The sequence below is a fragment of the Lagopus muta genome, chromosome 2 (genome assembly GCF_023343835.1).
Source record: "Lagopus muta isolate bLagMut1 chromosome 2, bLagMut1 primary, whole genome shotgun sequence".
NCBI lineage: Eukaryota > Metazoa > Chordata > Aves > Galliformes > Phasianidae > Lagopus > Lagopus muta.
The window spans coordinates 18897158-18916001 of record NC_064434.1 but is presented as its reverse complement, the minus strand read 5'-3'; the positions used below and the strand labels follow the sequence as shown (position 1 = coordinate 18916001).

Here is an 18844-nt window from a genome sequence, read left to right as displayed (position 1 = left end):
AAGAAAAGTTTCTATAGTTCCTATTTAAATGAAGCAATACATGTAAACACAGGAAATCTTCCTCTCAAGTCCCGTAAGTTATTTCCCATCCAGTATGCTTCTGCAGTTTTGCAGAAAAACTGCTGCATGAGTGCAGGTGCTGAGGAATGGACCAGAAGGCAGATTACAGAACCAGAGGCCCATTAAAGCAATTCAGTTTTGAATTATGAGGCTCATCACAACCCTCATCTTCTTTGGGGGTTGGACTCGATGATCTCTGGAGGTCCCTTCCAACCCCTACAATTTCTGTGATTCTGTGATTCTCAAAGTGCATGCAAATTATGTAAATTTTGGGAAGGAACTGAGGTAAATTGAAACTGAAAGGTTGAAAGAAGGAGTGAGTGGAAATGGAAGCTCATGTGAATTAAAAGAGTAAATAAACAGGAATGTCATGCAGAGAACACTGCATGTACAGCTTATAAAAAAAAGTCATCAAACATCTGAACACCACTAAGAACTGCTTGCCATGTTATGTAGAAAGACTGAATTGACTTCTGATATTGAGAACCTCATTTATGATGAGTATAAACACATATTTAACATACTGATTTGGTAATGATGAATTATGTAAAGGTAATCACAAAGAAATAGCTGTCAGTTTACACTACATTTAGACTGTTTCAGTCAGCATTCCTGCATCTTCACACAAAAACATATTTGTTTTAGTTATTACACTTTTTTAATTGAATGCCTCTATAAGTAAATTTAAGTGTGAGTGAGAAGGGATAATTATTTCCATGCCTAATTGTGAAGCCTTAAAGCACTCACCAAAACACAGTCCTGACTCTGGAAGAATATATGCTTCTCATCAATGCTACTAAAAAATCACTTTTTAGTTTAAAAAAAAACAAGAATAAATATTTGCAAGTAACTGGAGATCTCAGACAATCGATGCATGCAGTAGTCTTCTACAGTGCAAGCCTTCATGGCTATTTCAAAATGATGCAGATAGAATTTTTGAAGTCAGTGTAAAAAAGTCCCCAGAACCGACTCAGGGAAATCTGTAGTACGCTGCTGCACGTGAAAACAATGACATCTAGTGGCAGGCTTCGAGAACTGTAACGATCTCCCTGGAACAAAACAAAATTTACATACATTTGCATTCTGTAGCAATTTAATTTGTGACAATTCAATATTCGTAGCATAATTTACTTACAGTTTGGGTAGTCAAGGAAGGTTTGAAGTCAAATTTATAACCATGGTGAAGTGTCTATTTTGAAATGTTCACTATTCAAGAGTACCAGTGAAATTTTGGAATGTTTATATTCTCACTCAGCAGTACTCCTAGAGTACTAAATAACACCTGCTATGATGGTACTTCAAATTGTAAGTATTATCTGCCTATGAGCTATTGCGTTAAGTCAGCGGGATCAGAAACAACACATGATATTCAGCCACAATGGATTTTTACTTGCTAATTACAAATTAAGTCCCTGATACTCAAACTGCACGGCTCACTTTACCTGTTAAAGGACTGAGGTGCCCTCAGATCTTATATTAAGTGGCAATATAACTACTGTTATCACAACATGAAATTAAACACTGCCTGAAAGGTTAATTACACTGAGGATAAGAGGAAAGAGAACTTTGGCAAGCACACTTTTTTTTTTTTTTAATTTCATTTGGAACCCCCTAAGGTGTGGAGAATTTCTTGTGTCCATAAATTCTGTGCCAAGCTAGATTAACAGAAAATTTAGCTATACTCTTTTCTGTTATATAGTCTATTATACTAGGAAAGACAGAACTGATTGCCCATCTGATTCACAGATTTAATAAAAGGCATTTTCACTTTTCCCATCTCAAACCCAAGGAAAAGGACAAAATACTGAAATATTTGGGAAAAATCTGCCTTGGATGTACTAAACAAAGTACATTTTGTTTTCTACTGCAAGAGATTTGCTTAGAGAACAGGCTTCTCTTCTGAACTATGTGATTTACTATGAATCAAACTCATAAATGACACCAAAGCAAAAGTTACTGGTATCTGGTGGTATCTCATGTATGACAGGGTTTAAAAGCTTTAAATACGTAGAGCCATCATAGAATCATAGAATGGCCTAGGTTGAAAATGACCACAATGACCATCTAGTTTCAACACCCCTACTATATGCCAAGTTGCCAACCAGTAGACACAACACTGAAACAACTGTGCATCAGTACTGCTGAGGAACAGCTCACAGGAGGGAGGTCAACATGTTTGTGCGGTTAAGCTTAGGTCCACATAGAAAATTCTATACCTAGCCCCATCAAACTGTAAGAATAAAATTAACCTTTCCAAATCAGGCAAGGAGGACCATATCCTTCTACATAAAATCCATCTTGTTCTTCGGTTTTAAAAACAGGTGCCATATCCTATCGTACATCCATCTGGAAGGATTCTCTTCACTCTTTCAAAGTAGCGGTGGCTTTTTTGTCCCATTTTTATATGCCCACATATAAATATCCAAGTAGTCTGAAATGCTTGATGTAAGGCCGTGCTAAGTTACTCCATAGAAAAGGCTAAGGAATTTAATCCCAGTCTAACAGTGCACTGCTTTCCCACAATGCTGTGAAACCCTCTGGAGCACTTCACTCTCCCCCAAACTGGAATGCTTACAAAACATGAGTATATATGCACCTAATTATCTTCATGCTTACCAATGGCTGTCAGAACTATTCAAGGTTTTAAAATTAATTCCACAAAAACAGGCAAGGTTAAAACCTTACTAGTTTCTGTTTTGGCCATCTAACCTTACATACTCAACCACTCTTCGTATTTCCCTAAGGTCAATTTTGTAGGACATCCTTCCTATCTCTTAATTGAAACTGACATAGTACATTGTACAATTCTACAATGACATGGGATAGAGTGCACCCTCAGCAAGTTTGCAGACCACACCAAGCTGAGTGATGCAGCTGACATGTGAGAAGGAAGGGATACCACCCAGGCTTGAGAGTTGGGCCCATGTCAACCTCATGGAAGTTCAACAAGGTCAACTGCAAGGTCCTGAACCTGAATCAGGGCAATCCCAAGCACAAAAACAGGTTGGGTGGAGAATGGCTTGAAAGCAGCCCTGAGGAGTAGGGGGTGACGGTTGATAAAGATTCAACATGAGCTAGTAATGTGCGCTTGCAGCCCAGAAGGCCAACTGCAACCTGGGTTGCATCAAAAGAAGCACGACCAGCAGGTTGAGGGAGGTAACTCTGCCTCTTTGTTCTGCTCTCATGAAACCAGGAATACTGTGTCCAGTTCTGGGGTCCCCAACACAAGGACTTCAAGCTGTTGGAGCAGCTCCAAAGGAGGGCCACAAAGATAATCAGAAGGCTGGAGCACATCCCTTAAAAGGACAGGCTGAGAGAACTGGGGCTTTTCAGTCTAGAGAAGGCTCTGAGGAGACCTTATAGCAGCCTTCCAGTACTAAAGAAGGGCCTACAGGAAAGCTAGGGAGGGATTTTTTACAAGGGCAAGTAGTGACAGGATGAGGGAAAATGGTTTTAAACTAGAAGTGGTTAGATTTAGATGAGATATTTGGAAGAAACTCTTTACTGTGAGGGTGGTGAGACTCCAGGTGCCCAGTGAGGTTGTGGAAGCATTCAAGACCAGGCTGGATGGGGCTTCAAGCAAAGCGGTTGAGTGGGAGGTGTTCCTGCCTGTAGCAGGGGGTTGGTACTAGATGATCTTAAAGGTCTCTTCCAACACAAACCATTCTGTGATTCTATCATTTTAGACAAGAGCTTAGGTCTTTGCACAAAGCCTTCACTAAAAATATATGGGCTCTCTTCTACTATATTAATTCCCCCTTTTATACCTCCCTGCTCCCGTTTTCCTAGATGCAAAAAAAACAGTTACTCCGAGCAGAACTGAAATCTTCTTCCTTTTTAATCAGTCTTTTTTTGTTCCATTTCAGTAATTTATTAAAAAAAGTGTAAAAAATCTGCAAAAAATTATGAACAAAATAATGTAGAATATTTTAATGTTTTTCCTCTTCCATTATTTTCTTCAAATAAGGGAAAGATTATCAAAATTTCGCCCAGTTTTAAGAAATGGTATTTATACACAGAATTAAAATCATGATTTGAATTACTTACACAAATAAAATGAAAATTACTGATTTGGTGAAGATTTGTATGAGATACAGAAAGATTTTAAAAATTCAAATTAACTTAAGATACTGTGGATATTTTGATTTATAAAATGCTACTGTATCAGAACTATCCACTGACATACAATACACAAAGGAAGTATGAAACGTGATTTATAAAGAAGTGAAACGCTTCACAGAAACATGGATTCCTGAGGTATTCTGAATGCAGTTCTTCCATTTACTTGAATTCACAACATAGCTCCCATTGGCATAAGTTAACAGAAGACTGGCTACTTGATAAAGGCAACTCAACATAGTTTTTTGGGGGCGGGGGGGGGAAGATACAGGCAAATGGAAACTGGAAGGTTCTTTCTCAATGCTATTAGCAGACTTGGTCATGGTGAAAAATTAGCTCACACTGAAGTATACAAAGACCTGGTGAGCCTAGTTTTCTCAATTTAAGAAGATCAGATGTACTATGGGTACTTTTTTCCTCACTGTCCATAGCCATAAGTTGCAAAGTCCCAGATATCAGACAAAAAATTGCTGCTTCTGGATAAACATGCAGAAGGACTGATTATCTGGACAAGTATTATGAAAATTAAAAATGGAAAAGTATTGGACACTTTCACTTCTTCTTATCTTTTCCTGCTTTAATTCTCTGCTGTAGTGTCTTCAGTTCAGTCATTACATTTAAAGTTCTGTAAACCCAGTTGACCTGAAAAATAAGTAAATCATTACATTTAAATCCATTCATATACATTCAATTACCATCTTAAGATGTATTCATATAAATACACACCACAATTATGATAGTATTCACCAGTAGAGGTGCTGAAAATACAAGTGAAATAAACATTCCTCTTGAATCGAAGTACTGATATTTAGAAAACAGCCTGAAAGAAGAAAAAATAGAGAAATCTTTGTTCAGCAGGATTCACAGAACATTATACCTTCACAATAAATATTCAACATGGATAACATACAGACAATCCTACTTCTTGGGATCCCCAAACATATGCCTGCATTCTACTGTATGAAGCTTGAAGAAAGATACTGTATTAGGTTTCTTTAAGGCTCAGGACCCCGTATAACAACCACAGATAAAGTAACATACTGTGACTATATAAACAGGAAGGTATATTTGTGCCTCAGAAGTCATGCTTATTCTGAAGTCTTTTAAATTACTTTCTTAGATATTCATTTTAATTATTCATATTAGAAGAGGTAACTAAGTGGTTACTAAATGCAGTGAGGTTGTAATTTAGGTAAGTAAAGCACAGATTTACAGTACTTCTTAGATAAACTTCATTGCTAGCCATATAATTTTCATCTATATTGGGAAAATGTCTCAATTCTTACAAAAATAAGCCACTGATTTATGTCTGATACACAAGTTTAGTAAAAAGGCAAATTTTAATGACTTTTATATACACAGATAAACATATAAAATAGCACCAATGTTTTTGAGAAGTAGCTCTTAACTTCAGCTTGTTAAACTTTCACAGCTACCAAAACCAAACAACCCATCACCACCCACTCAACCAAGAAAAAAACCCAAAGCTCACATCCCATCTGCTCTTTTACCTGTACCAGTCTCGCTTTCTCAAAAGTTTTGTGTTCATGCAACACACTCCCTGCCATCCCATTCTACTGCTAAGTGGCTTTCTTTTAGGTTAAAGGCTTTTTGGGGAATGGTATGAAAAAAAACATTTTAGAAGAACATGCTTTTAAATGCGAACTTGAAAACATGTACCTCCAGTTCATGGCTGCTAATTCATTTATATATTCAGCACAGTATACTAAACACACTACAAAAAAAGAAAAAAAAAGCATTAGACTCAATATCTCTTTGAAAACAATCTGCCATCAGTTCTGCATTACGTATGAGATATATATATATACCGTACAGTACAATTTGTTGATATGTAGAAGCTAAAACTACATATTCACTATTTAATTGAACAAAAGCAGATCTGAATTAACATCCCATATAATTACTAACAAGTAGTGAGAAAAAGAAACACGTTATAGACCAAAAAAAAAACAAATAAAATTTTACTTATCTGAGCTTACAAGAGCTCAGGTAATGAATTATCAATTTAAAAAAAAAAAAAAAAAACAAGTTTTTTCAACAATCTTTTCTGTGACTGCTTTTAAGTTACGTCTGTAAAAAGAAATGTCAAAGCTTCCCTATAACTGGTATGGAATTCAGATATCAAAGAATCATGGGGGTTGGAAGGGACCTCAAGAGATCACTGAGTCCAATCCCCCTGCAGGTACCCTACAATAGGTCACACAGGTAGGCATCCAGATAGGTCTTGAATATCTCCATAGAAGGAGACTCCACCACCTCTCTAGGCAAACTGTTCCAAACTGTTCCAGTGTCACCTTTACCATAAGGAAGATCTTCTGCACATTTGTATGATATCATGCTCTAGTACACACTTTTGTCTCAAGGACTAGTATTCTAATTCATATAGCAAGCACTTAAAGTGCATTTATGAAGTTACACCAAACCTTTCCTGTACTGCATGGTCTGAGTCTTAGAATACTCGCAGATTTTCAACAGGTGTACAGCAGAACATTCTGATGCAGCAAGATAAAATCTAATATATTCTTACTCAACAAATACATGCAGTGTAAAGATACCAAAACAGTAGAACAATCCAGTGCAATCACAAGTTTAGCAGGAAAGGAATGGAATCACAAAATGTTAAATTTATCTCTGTATCATTTCTTACCCCACCAAAAAAAACAGCAAAAAATTGGATTCAGTGACTTTAGAGATGACTTGCACAATGTGACTGAACAGCTAGCTTAGCGATACAAGGAGTGCCATGACAATGAATATGCTGTCTTCTTTTTGCCATCAGCTGGATTCTCTCAGCATGGCACTACATAATATAAACACCTGTATAGCTGATCAGCTACCGAGGTGAATCAATGTAACTATTTAATATATATTTTTAGTTAGTAGTACAGGTTTTCAAATACAAACAAATAATGCGGGCAATTTTATCCACTCTTCCTGTTAACAACAATCATACATCAATCACATCTGGGTTAAAAAGCCAGTAATTATCAGTTCCAATGTATTTCAAGCACACTTAGAACTTGGGCATTCAAGCTAGTGTTATGAACATTGGGAATGTTTTAGATAGTCTGAGGTAAATAGACCTAGGATGTTGTGGCAATTCTGTATGTGTAGTAATGAAGTTAAGAAAGAAAATCCTGTATTTTGGGAACTTTCCAGCCTGATGTGTCATACGCAGGGCATTTTGATTTGGCCCTCTGTGGATAGTTGTAAACTCTGCAGTTCAAAGAGATGTACAGAAATTACTGATTTGTAGATTACCTTTTGGAGGAAATTTCTGTTATTGAAACTTTCGCTTTAGCTGTGTTATGTATCAGAAGTCTGCACTGACTGCAAACCCATCTGAATTGTTTATCCTATCTCCACTTCTGCAGGAACATGTCACATCTGAGGTACTGGGTAAAAATAATAACAAAAAATACAAACAGGAAAACCCAACCCATGGCAAGAGGCTGTCATAAAGCATATGAGGGTTTGCTTGTAAAATATAGATTTAACTCAAATCCATGCTATCTTTATTCACAGAATCACAAAATCACCAAGGTTGGAAAAGCCCTTCAAGATCATCCAGTCCAACCATCCACCTATCACCAGTAGCTCTCACTAAACCACATCCCTCAACACAAAATCCAAATATTCCTTGAACACCTCCAGGGTCCGTGACTCCACCATCTCCCTGGGCAGCCCGTTCCTGACCACTCTTTCAGAGAAGTAGTATTTCCTAGTGTCCAGCTTGAATCTCTCCTGGTGCAGCTTGAAGCCATTCCCTCTAGTCCTATGACCAGTTACATGAGAGAAGAGGCCAACCTCCAGCTCACTACAGCCTCCCTTCAGGTAGTGATAGAGAGCAATAAGGTCTCCCCTAAGCCTCCTCTTCTCCAGACTGAAATTTAATTTAAAAAATTTAAAAATTATTGAAATTAATTTAATTTTAAAAATGGCCTCTGTAAAGTCTTGCTCTGTCACACCACTGTCACAGCTGGCAGCAGGGCTTACAGTAACCCTGTTCCATTTGAATGAAATGAAATGAATCCATTTGAAAGCTGCACTGACCAAACTGCAGCATTAAATACTGCAGAGCAGGAAACCGCTTCTGTCTGTTTTTCAACTTCTTGTCCACTTCTCCAGTGCATCAACAGCTTCCTGGCCTGCTGTGCCAGCACTAACCAGCAAAAACCTATCTATACTTCACCTATCAGTACAAATAAAGTTTCAAGTCTCTACTTTATGCAGTCTTGTAAGCTACGTATCTGTAGCTTTCTGAATGTTCTGCAATGTTCTGAAACATTTAAGTACATAACGTACAGACACACACGTTACCACAAGATAAATACTTCACAATCACTTTGTGAGTTGCAAATCTCTTTGTTAAACAAGAAAACCATCCCTAAGGAGTTCACGGAAGCACGGATGCGCTACTCACCCATGCACAGAAAGTGCCCTATTTGCACCCGGTAGTGCTGAAAAGAGAAGCAGGTCAGGAGAAAACACAGGACGTGGAAACCCGCCAGCCCCAGCAGCCAGGGCTCGGCCCAGTCCGTCTTCTGCGGAGAAAGAGAAAGGAGACGCGGCGACCAGGTGAGACACGAGCCCGGCCGTGACGAGCGCCCTGCCGCCTCCCTCACCGCAACCAAAACCCAGCTCTGTCACGGAGCGCGCTCACCTGCGTGACGGAGCACCCAGCGCGAGCAGTCCTCCCCCAACGGAAAGGGAGGCTCCCGTTACACGCACGGATCGGTGCCTTTTCCCCTTCCCTCCCGCGGACGGCTCCTCACCGCTAGGATGGTAGACAGCCCCGGAGGACCGTTCAGCGGCTGCTCCATGGCGACGGCGACACTCCGCCTCAGCACAGCCCAAGCCTCGCGAGAAGACACCCAAATAGCCAGCGAGACCATCTTCTCGCGAGAACCTGCAGTAGCAGGATCTCTGCCTCGCCGTTTGGAAAGGAGTTGCCTTATGGGGCGGGAAAATGGCGCCTGCGCCTTTAAGTGGGGGGGGTAGAAAGGTGGCTGCTCTGAGCTCAGGTAGCCTGTCCGGCAGGCAGCCTGCCTAAGGTACTGCCTCTTCTGGTTCTGTGTGTAAAGTGGTAGTCCTTAGAAACACTGCTTCAGCAGACTGTCAGAAGCTCTGGTGTTTAGTATTTCAGCCTGAAGTTAAGAAGTTAGTGTTAGTAAGAGGGACCAAAAACAAAAACACAAAAAGGCTAATCAACACACAGTAACTTGAGTCACATGAAGTGTATTACTTCTTTGCCAAAAGCAAATAGTATATGTATTTTAATAATCTTGCTATGCAATTTAAAAGGAAGAAGATGTCAAGAGGGTTAATAACCCACTAAATGCACGTGGGGCTGTGAGCAGCCCATTGCATTTAGGGATTTCAAGGTCAGATTCATTGGCTTCCCACCAGACCTTACAGATCTTAATGGGATTATCTGTGTCAAATGTGACATACTGTCATGCTATCCTGCCGTTGCTCCACACTCTGCTTCCTTCCTTCCCTCCCTCCCTCCCTTTCTGTGGTTTTGGTTTGCTAGATCTGAAATTTGGGATTTTTTTTTTTTTTTTTTTTCTTTTGCTCTTTTTTTTTTCCCCTGGAGTGTTTAGAAGTGCTTGCTCAAGTAAATACTACTAACACTATTCTCACTTACTACATAGCCAAATACAGGCCAACACTGTGAACGAATTTCTTGTTACTGTTACACGTTGGCAGTGTAGCATGAGATAGCTGACACTGAGGATGTTTTTCCCTTTTGCTTTAGGTTTTTGGTATTCTTTTTCTCAACAACAACGTTATCTAGAAGCAAATCAAGGGAGTTACTTAAGGCGCTGTAAAATTAGGCAGGGTAGTGAAAAGGCTATCATTTCTACTAATGTTTTCCTCCAAATTTTAAAACTGTGAAAAAAAATCCCGTATTTTAGATAGGGAAACAGTGCCAGAAGAAATTGACTTGTCATTTGATAAAGCTTATGATTAGGGTAATAAATTAAATGGTTTGGGATTTTTGCAAAGTGGAATCAGCTTTTGATTGCTCAGAAATTGACTAGAGTTACCATCTGTCAATAGCTGATGGTTCATTTCATTCAAGTGATATACTTGATCATATACTCAAAATATACTGGCCAGTCATGAGTCTGTGCTACAGACAGGGTGAGTGGATGGACTGTCAATGGCTTATTGGGGCTATAATGCACTGTATTAAAAAGTTTATGTAGCTTTTACTGTAAGCCAAAGTAAGAAGAGTGTAAGGTTTTTGTTTCTGTCTTTTTAATAGTGAAATAGGAGTTCCTTCTGCAATAAAGCCAGTAACACTTTTCGTCACAAGGTGGTAGCAGAAATGCAAGTATTACCAGCACTTTGATGTAGTGCAGGTTGTCTCAGACATTTTCAGCAGAGATTGAAGTGTGAAATATGAAATTAATGTACTAAAGAGTTAACAGATGCACATTGTTATTTTATAAGTAAACACCCGTATATTTACCCTTCTGCAGCATTTTGCAGAGCCAGTATGCTATGTTTATATCCTAATTTTTTTAAAAAAAGTACTGTGGAAGGAAATGTACAATGCAGTGGTAATATATAAATATGCCTGGTCTTTTCATTATAAGTAGTTTGATCAAGTGATATGTAGAACTCAGCCTCTTCTAACCACGCTACCATATTATTCAAGCTGATTGGATAAAAAAATCCTCCCCAAAGTGGGTTGATTAAAGCATTTTTTTCCTTAGAAAACAAAAATATTTTGTTTTCCATAGGAAGGGATTGAAAATCTTAAGTTTATATATAAGGTGAAGAAAAACACCTTGGGAAAAAAAAAAAAAAAGGTAAGGAAACCCAAATTTAAGTGCTCAACCCTAGATATTCGCTAGCAGATTCTATTGCACTCTGTTAAACAGTACTGGGATATGTCTTTTTGTGCTTGCTGCTGAGAAGCTTTAAAGGGATTGAGGAGAGATTTGTTTTACAAATTCCCAATACAAGAAATGTTTCATTTTTTGTTTAATGAGTCTTGTTTAATGAATGCTACTAATTGTTTAATGAGTCTCACTAATGAGTGGATAGTTAGATATTTTTTTCATTTGTAGTTTCTGCCTTAAGAAAATGAAGTGCCTTTCATTGTAAGATCCATATTTTAAAGTATCTTTGAAAAATGGAATATCAATTTCTGATGTCCTTGTATTGAGCAAGCCATGTCCTACACCCTTTTTTCTTAGCTTTTCATAAATTAAATGTTCTGTGTTTGTGGGATATATTCCATTGTGAAGTGGATTTCATTTAAGAGTACTGGAGTTGTCTTGAGCTATCTAAACATTTCAAGCTGTTGCTTGTGAAATAATTCACAACACTCTCAATTTAAACAGGCAGTTCCATGGGGGAAAGTTATTAGGAACTTTCTTGTCTTTAATGATCAATTAAAAGAATACAAAATGCAAATATAAATAGTTTATAAATGTCTTAGTGTGATGAAGTATGTCAGTGTACATACTCGGATGTCCTGATCAGAAGTCACACATCAGGAAACTGAGCGCAGTCTGAAATTATTCTGCTATTCTTTTCCATAGCATGCACATCAGTCTATGGCCATCTGGTCTCTCAGGGTCTTGCTGGAGTTGGTGAAGGGCACATTTTTCTCTGTGCATCACCAAATCTGATCCCCAGGCAGAGATCTCCAAATGCACAATCAGGAATTGTTACTTCATGCTGCTTTCAAGAACATCTGAGTTGTTTACTGCGCCTTGCAGACCTGTTGTTGTGTTACTGTTAGGTTTTCCAGTTACTTTTCATCCTTCTTTGGTTTGTTACATAGAGGAATGGTACCAGAGCTGGACTGCAGAGAGCAGTGGGAGATGCGGAGGTGAATGTCTCGTGCTTGGTTCACCCATTCCGCACTTCTCCTGTAGAGAAAAAACTTTCCTCCATGCTCTCCCCAAGGGGAGGACAGGCTACTTGATGAATGGACAGATCTTTGGCTTAAGGCATCCCACCTTCTGGTAGATACAGCTGCTTTGTCTACAGTTAGAAGTTAAGCATGGTTTGGCTTGAACTGCCTCCACTGAAACACCAGCAACAGTAGCTTCCCACAGCTTGGGTCCAGCCAACAATTACTGTCTCATCCTATCCCTGGACAAGATCAACATATCTGAGAAAAACATATTCAACAGTGACCCCTTCCATGTTTCTGGAGGGTCAAAACTTTGGCAGAGGCAAAAATCCATAGATTTTTTTGCCTTTTGATTTTCTTCATGCTTTTTCTACCCTGTGTTCCCCACTTCACTCAGCTGTCTGTGACCCCACGCATGTGAGCAGAGCTGAGATTCTCTAAGGGACACAAATAGCAGCTATCTCAGGGGACAAAAGGAAGAATTAATAGATATATTCTGTGTCTCTGTTAGGGAAGAAAAAAGCTGTCAGAAAAGAATGAACAAGCAAGTGAATGATGCAGGATCTCAGCAGACCCTCAGCCAAGGCAGAGATAGAAGCTGCACATAGGTAGAAGCTAGTGACATGTATACTTAATTTCTCTGCTTTGCAAAGGTCTTACTGCAGTTTTGCTGTGGGGCCAGCGACTACTCATTGCTGGCTGTCTCCAAATGTCTTGTTGGCTGCTGCACATGCACAGACTGCTTTGGGCAGTCTTTTCAGAGTTTTGAGACTAGTATAAAAATAGACTGAGCCTGGAAGTCTGGATTATCATCATTGCTATGGACACTTCCAAGCTGTCATTTTATCTGCCCTGAATATTTTCCTTATTTTTGTGGTTGTGCTCAAAAGCTGGCTCAAATTCCCAGTGCAACTGTAGTGAACCTTGGTTTCTTATTCATTCTAATGCACATTTCACTAAAATCCTTCACCATCCCAGCCCTTGCTGTCATCAGTACTTGATTTTGAATGCTTCCATTATGTTTGCATCTGCTGTAATTTTACTTTTTTTCATAGTATCAGCTTTCATTAGTTATGATGTATTTGGAAATCAGTAATATTAATAGTTTTGTCAAGATATCTTTTGAAATAATTTTTTAAATAATTTTTTAAACTGCCTGTAGATTGTTTTGGGGTATGTCACATGTACATTTCATGTTTAGACAATGGAAGCTACTTTATCAAACCTTGTGAAAGGATATTGGGATGGACGGTCTCTAGAAGTCTGATGTACATTATTTTATAATTTTATTTTTCCAGTGATACAAACTGGAACTAAGTGGCTAGGAAGCAGCACTGCTAAGTACAACCTGGATGTCCTGACTGAACATAAGCCATCAGTGTGCCCTGGCAGTAAATAATGCCAAAAGTCTTCTGGGCTGTATTAACAGTATACCAGGGAGAGTAAGGAATTCAACATTCATTAAGCAACTTCGGTGTCTAGCTTTGGGTACCTCAGATACAAGGAAGATAATGATAAACTAGAAGTACTGCAGTAGAGCTGCAGGGTTGAGTTGTAGCATTTGTCCCTGGTGCAAGACTGAGAGAAATAGACTTGTTTGGCTTAGAGAAGATATCTCATAGCAGCCTACCAACACCTAGGAGGAAATTATCAAAAGAGATGAATCCAAGCTCCTTTGGTGTATTGGTAGGAGGATAAGATGCAGTAGGCAAAAATTTGAACTAGAGATTTGAATGGATGTAAGAAGAAAGTTTTTCCCCATAGGGGAAAACAAGCAATTAAATAGGTTGTCAGAGTAGTTGTAAGGAGTTTATTGTCTGAGATTTTTCAGAAGCCAGCAGGATAAAACCCTGACCTGGCCTCCTAGTGGACCTTGGATGGAATGAGCTTCTAAGGTCCCTTCCAACCTGAATTATTCTGATTCCATGATTCTGTATTTTAAAATGAGAAAAAAAATCAACTGTTTAGTTGTGTACACTAAACAATATTGCATTAGCCTAAAAGTTAAATTGATGTTTTGCGTGTTATTTTTCTTTTTTAGAGTCTTAGTCTCTTAACTTCATCTCTTTCATCTACTTTCTGTCAGGGATTTTTTTTCAGTGCAGAATAGCTTCAGGCTTCAACTTCTCTTCCTCCGCTATTCCCAAACCTTACAGACAGTCTGAAATGCAAATATATTTTTGTTCTCTACCTACCTACATGACTGCCTATTAAATTATTCTGCTAATCCCACAAAAGATCTCCTCAGGATTCTTTCTAAGCTCCACTGTGTTCTGGAAAAATAACCAGATTTTACTTCTTTTGGGTCTTTGTTCAGAGCAGAAGAGGCCAAACATAATTGCAAGCAAAAAAGAAACAACAGCCCTGCCAATATGAGATCCTGCTCTTAATTATGCACTCCATATTCACTGTGACTTCCTCTGAAGCTTTCTTCTTAAAGAATTGCTGCATTGATTTTTTTTTTTTTTTTTCAGCTCAGAAGTACCACATTATGGCATTCAACAGGATAGGTTGAAAATTAAATACTTTTACATTTCTTTGATGTATGACTATAGTGTGTGTAGCACACTAATTCACTGCATTCAAGTTACAATACGGCCATTGTCATAAAAGGGCAAGAAGGCATAGAGATTTTTAGTTTGTGTAGGGCAACCATTGTGATTTTGTCTGGATTTCTGGAACTTAATGTTAGCATTGTATTTTCTAAGGTCATGAGTGTATGGCACATCCTGGACTCTTTTGCCTCTTGTTCTTAACATGCAGGAAAGTGTGTGCTACATGGAGGAGGGAGCAGAAGGAACAGGATCTTCAACCGAGAGAGACATTTTCTCAGGCAATAATATGTTTTGAGGGATCTCATCCTCTTCTATAAAGTAACTGTATAAAATCTACTTCAGAGCTTGTGCTTCTTCATGGTCACCGTCTTTATTTAAAGAATCACGAGAAGAGAGTGGAAAAACTGGGTAGTATTCAGCAACAGAGAAGACAGACAGAGCTAGAAAGCTGGTATCTCCACCTTTTGATCTGGAGCTATGTGTGGTTATAACTTCCTGGTGTTTGTCTATTGCCCGTCCTTAGCAGTTCATAATTCTGATAGTGATTTTGGGCCAAATGGCTCAGGCCAACTGTTCAAATTAGTTAAGGTTTGATCTCAGGATATAGAAATCAATTTTCACACGCATGCCTACAAAACCTTCGAGAAAGGTCAAATTGCACAGGCACTTCCAAGTCACTGCTAACTGCATAAATCATATTGCACAGAACATTTTTTTTTTTGCTAAGACTATATTTTAGAGCTGCAGATCAAGCAGCTGCAGGCCTAATGGCAGAATTTTCATTTCCGGGTACAGTTTTTAGAGTTGGAATGTACCTCAAAAATGACAAACATTTGTTCAATATCAAGGCAGATGTCTCAAGCCTTGAGAGCATTGCTCTCACAAGCAAATCCTTGTTGCTTGTTCTCCAGGCCTCAGTCTGGCCACCTGTCCATGAAGGGAACCCATTCTGATGCCCACAATGTATACTGGACTGGCTTAAAAACCATGCACATCAGATTTGTTGTATCATGAGGAAAGAGAAGACCTGATGCTGTCAGGACTTCTAATGCATTTAAAGCAAGGAATGATTTCAACCCCTGTTTCTCTGCACAATCTATCAGGTGTGTGATGTCTTTCCGATTGAGGGGTACCCCTTCTGGGCCTCCGTTATCGTTCCCTACTACCAGGAAGATCTCCAGTACTTTTCCTTCCTCTATCAGGCTAGATCTAAACTTCCCACAATCTGTTAGTGCATCTCTCTTAACTCCTAAATGCAAATTCACCTCTCTCTTCTCGCTGTCCTGTTCAGTTACAGCTGGAAGCTGCGGGCTCCGCACCCCTCCCCTCAGACCCATCTCTCTTTGATCATGCACTGACTGTTGTAGAGGCTTCTGATTGGTTGCATACACACTCAATCTTGTAAAAGGATGTGTGGGTCGAATCAGTGGGTCTGAATGCTGTGGTAGGGAGTGGGTCCGGAAACTCTCGTCATTTTGTCTTTCTCCTACGGGTGCAACCTGAGCAGACAGCGCTGCCCACACGCCACCTACTCCTTCAGGCGCGATCAGGGTGGACAGTGCTGGCCGGACGTTATCATCCGAGCGCCTGTAAGTTACATCGCTTCCCTTTCTCTCTGCTGTTTTTTCTTCTACCGCCTCTCTAACTTTTGACCAATCCGTACCCAGACCTTTCCCGCAGTCCCCACCCCCCTGGGTGTTACTGCATTCCACCTCCTGAGAAGAGACAGCAAGTGTCCCATCCCAGCTCACTTCTTTCCCTGCCCCCGCAGGTGGTATTGGATTACACAGAGAAGGATACAGCGGTTGTCGTGGATACGGCTGGGGAGTTTCAACGACCTTGGATTCCTGCACTTGGCCGGTGTTGCATGATAAAAGTGCAGACAGTTTAGCGCAGTCTTCTTCTACTTGTTTATGCGAAGCTGAAGCCGAGGGGGGAGCGAAGGGGGGTGCCGAAGGTGCGGACGAGATGTTAGTTGCCATAGCTGAGGGCATATTTGCGGTGTTCTTTTCCTCAGGGGACCTGCAAGAAAGTACGCTTCCCGCGCCACTTCTCATGGCATTAGTAAATTCCAAACCCATCATAACGCGTGCAGTCTCAGGAATTCTATCTTCTTCTCTAGCGGCTTTAAGAGCCCCAAGAATTAACCCCCAGATTTTTAGCTCCGCTGCTTTTTGCTCCTCTATCGCACGCTGCGCAAGCGTGGATGTAAACTGATCCCATTTATCAGGATCTAAAATGTCCTGAGAGGAGGGAAGATTCCACTCCTTTTCCAGGCGAATAAGTACAACTGAAATGTCCTTCTTAGAAGGGGCATTCCTGCTGTGATAGTCCTTACAGAACTGAAGGACCAACTTAATAACTTGATCCATCACCAGCGCGGCACTGATGTCCCGATTCGAGAGCGACCTGCCACCAACCACAGGCTATCCCCACCCTCGAACTTCCACAGCAGCCAGCTGCTGCAGGCACGCCCTTAGGCGAATACCGTAACACCACGGTCTTCCACGGCCAACCCGTAATTACCTCATTACGGCATTGGAAATTCCGCAGGCTCGCAGGAGACTTTAACGCAAGTTGGCTTCTCATGCAAGGGGGATCCTCACAAGTGGGTTCCGCACTGGTTCCTCACACGGGGCACCAATGTTGCATTGCCTCCTACGGTACTGACCTAAAACCAGGCCAGGACCAAATGACTGCACGCACACACCAATATGATGAACAGCAAAATGGTGTTTATTACACGTGAACTCTAGCTTATATAACCTATGTGCTTCGTGTACGCCCCTAAGGCACGTGCCACACATCAATCATAGAGCAGGGAGAGGGCCTATCGCGTCACATCCCGTGGGGGGGTCTCTCAGTCTCGCAGTTGCTGACAACAGTGAGCTCACATGATATTTTGAAAAAGAAACACAGAGGAATGGATCTAGTCTTAAAATTGTCACTTGCAGCGAAACATTGTCACAGATGTAGTTGTAGGGCACACCGAAGTGGTGAATTTTGAAAGAGGTAGCCCATTTCAAATTGAGGGCTGTATCTTTTAGGCAGAAGAATCCTAGGACTAGAGGCTATGGTGCGGTTGCATCTTTTTGAAAATAAAGTCTGGCTTTATCAAACTGCAGCATACTGTCTCTATTTTGGGGCTCCCCAGTGACAAGGAAGATACTAGCTTACTGGACCAAGTCAATGGATGATTTCTGCTATGATTAGGAATCTGAAGCCCAAGACATACAAGGAGAAGTTGAGACATCTAACTTTGTTCAGAGGTAAGAGAGAAAATGAAGGTAATATTGCACTGTTGTTAACTTAGTTTATCAGATGTGATTTCTCCTTTGAAAACCTATGCTGACAACTGCCAATCACCTTCTTGTCTTTCATATGGAAATATTTTCAGGATTATTTACACTATTACCTTCCCACAGATTGAAGCAAGGCTATGTAACCTGAAACCCTTCTTGAAGACAGGAATGACACCTTTTTTTTTATTTTATTTATTTATTTTTTTTTTTTTTTTTATTTTTTTCAGTTTTAGGAACCTTCTCTGACTGCATTTCAAAGATAATTTTTGGTTTTGCAAGCAAAAGTTGACTACCATGAGTAGTGCTGAAGCCAGAGATTATGTATATATCTATACCTTACTAAATCTTTCCATGACCAAATAATCAGCTCTTGTTCTGTTGAAACACAGGATTTCAGGAAGAAATGTGTATCTGCTCAGGAATCATATCCCACTCCTCTGTCCTGGAAAAGTATTTCACAGCTGGAGATCCACTGCTCTGGCTCACTTCTCTCATTTTCACTTCCAGTGTCCAGTCCTTTCATTTCCTGTTTATATCATAACCAGTACTGCCAGAAAGTAAGGTAGTATCAATTTGGGGTTTTTTTGTTTATTGTTTTTTTTTAAATCTCCCATGCAGTGCCTTTTGATTGCATCCTGGAAAATGAAAAGTGGAAAAGAAAAAAATTCAGCAGAGCAAGGACAATGACAATATGTAGTAACAACTGGAGCACCACTGAAAACCTATTCCTGAGTCTGTATTATCAATTCAAGGATAATACTTATCCGTGTGCTTGACCTCACCACCCCCTGCAGTATCTGCAAGAACACCTGTAACATTTATAGTTTGCAGTCTTCATTGCAGCATCCTTTCATGCTGTTTTCCTGGAGTGAAATTAAATTTTACATTACTCAATAGCACTGTCT

The 18844-nt window shown here is 39.9% G+C and overlaps 2 protein-coding genes across 2 annotated transcripts; both read right to left on the bottom strand.

The window, feature by feature from the left end:
• Nucleotides 1–4441: 4441 nt before the first annotated feature.
• Nucleotides 4442–9137, bottom strand: TMEM18 (transmembrane protein 18). The gene is made up of 5 exons (XM_048936681.1): nucleotides 8976–9137; nucleotides 8624–8744; nucleotides 5860–5914; nucleotides 4906–4999; nucleotides 4442–4821 (listed from the first exon to the last, which is right to left on the bottom strand). The coding sequence occupies exons 1-5, from the start codon at nucleotides 9093–9095 to the stop codon at nucleotides 4732–4734; spliced, it is 480 nt and encodes a 159-aa protein (XP_048792638.1). The 5' UTR covers nucleotides 9096–9137; the 3' UTR covers nucleotides 4442–4731.
• A 6399-nt stretch (nucleotides 9138–15536) lies between these two features.
• LOC125689479 (uncharacterized) lies at nucleotides 15537–17911 on the bottom strand. The gene is made up of 2 exons (XM_048936678.1): nucleotides 17164–17911; nucleotides 15537–16659 (listed from the first exon to the last, which is right to left on the bottom strand). The coding sequence occupies exons 1-2, from the start codon at nucleotides 17166–17168 to the stop codon at nucleotides 15552–15554; spliced, it is 1113 nt and encodes a 370-aa protein (XP_048792635.1). The 5' UTR covers nucleotides 17169–17911; the 3' UTR covers nucleotides 15537–15551.
• Nucleotides 17912–18844: the final 933 nt, after the last annotated feature.

Coding starts and splice junctions, on each gene's coding strand:
- TMEM18 (XM_048936681.1), bottom strand. CDS start 9,095: ATGGTCTCGCTGGCTATTTGGGTGTCTTCTCGCGAGGCTTGGGCTGTG. Junction 5,915..8,623: donor AGGGCACTTTCTGTGCATGG/GTGAGTAGCGCA, acceptor CTTTTTTTGTAG/TGTGTTTAGTATACTGTGCT. Junction 5,000..5,859: donor TTAGCAGCCATGAACTGGAG/GTACATGTTTTC, acceptor TTCTTCTTTCAG/GCTGTTTTCTAAATATCAGT.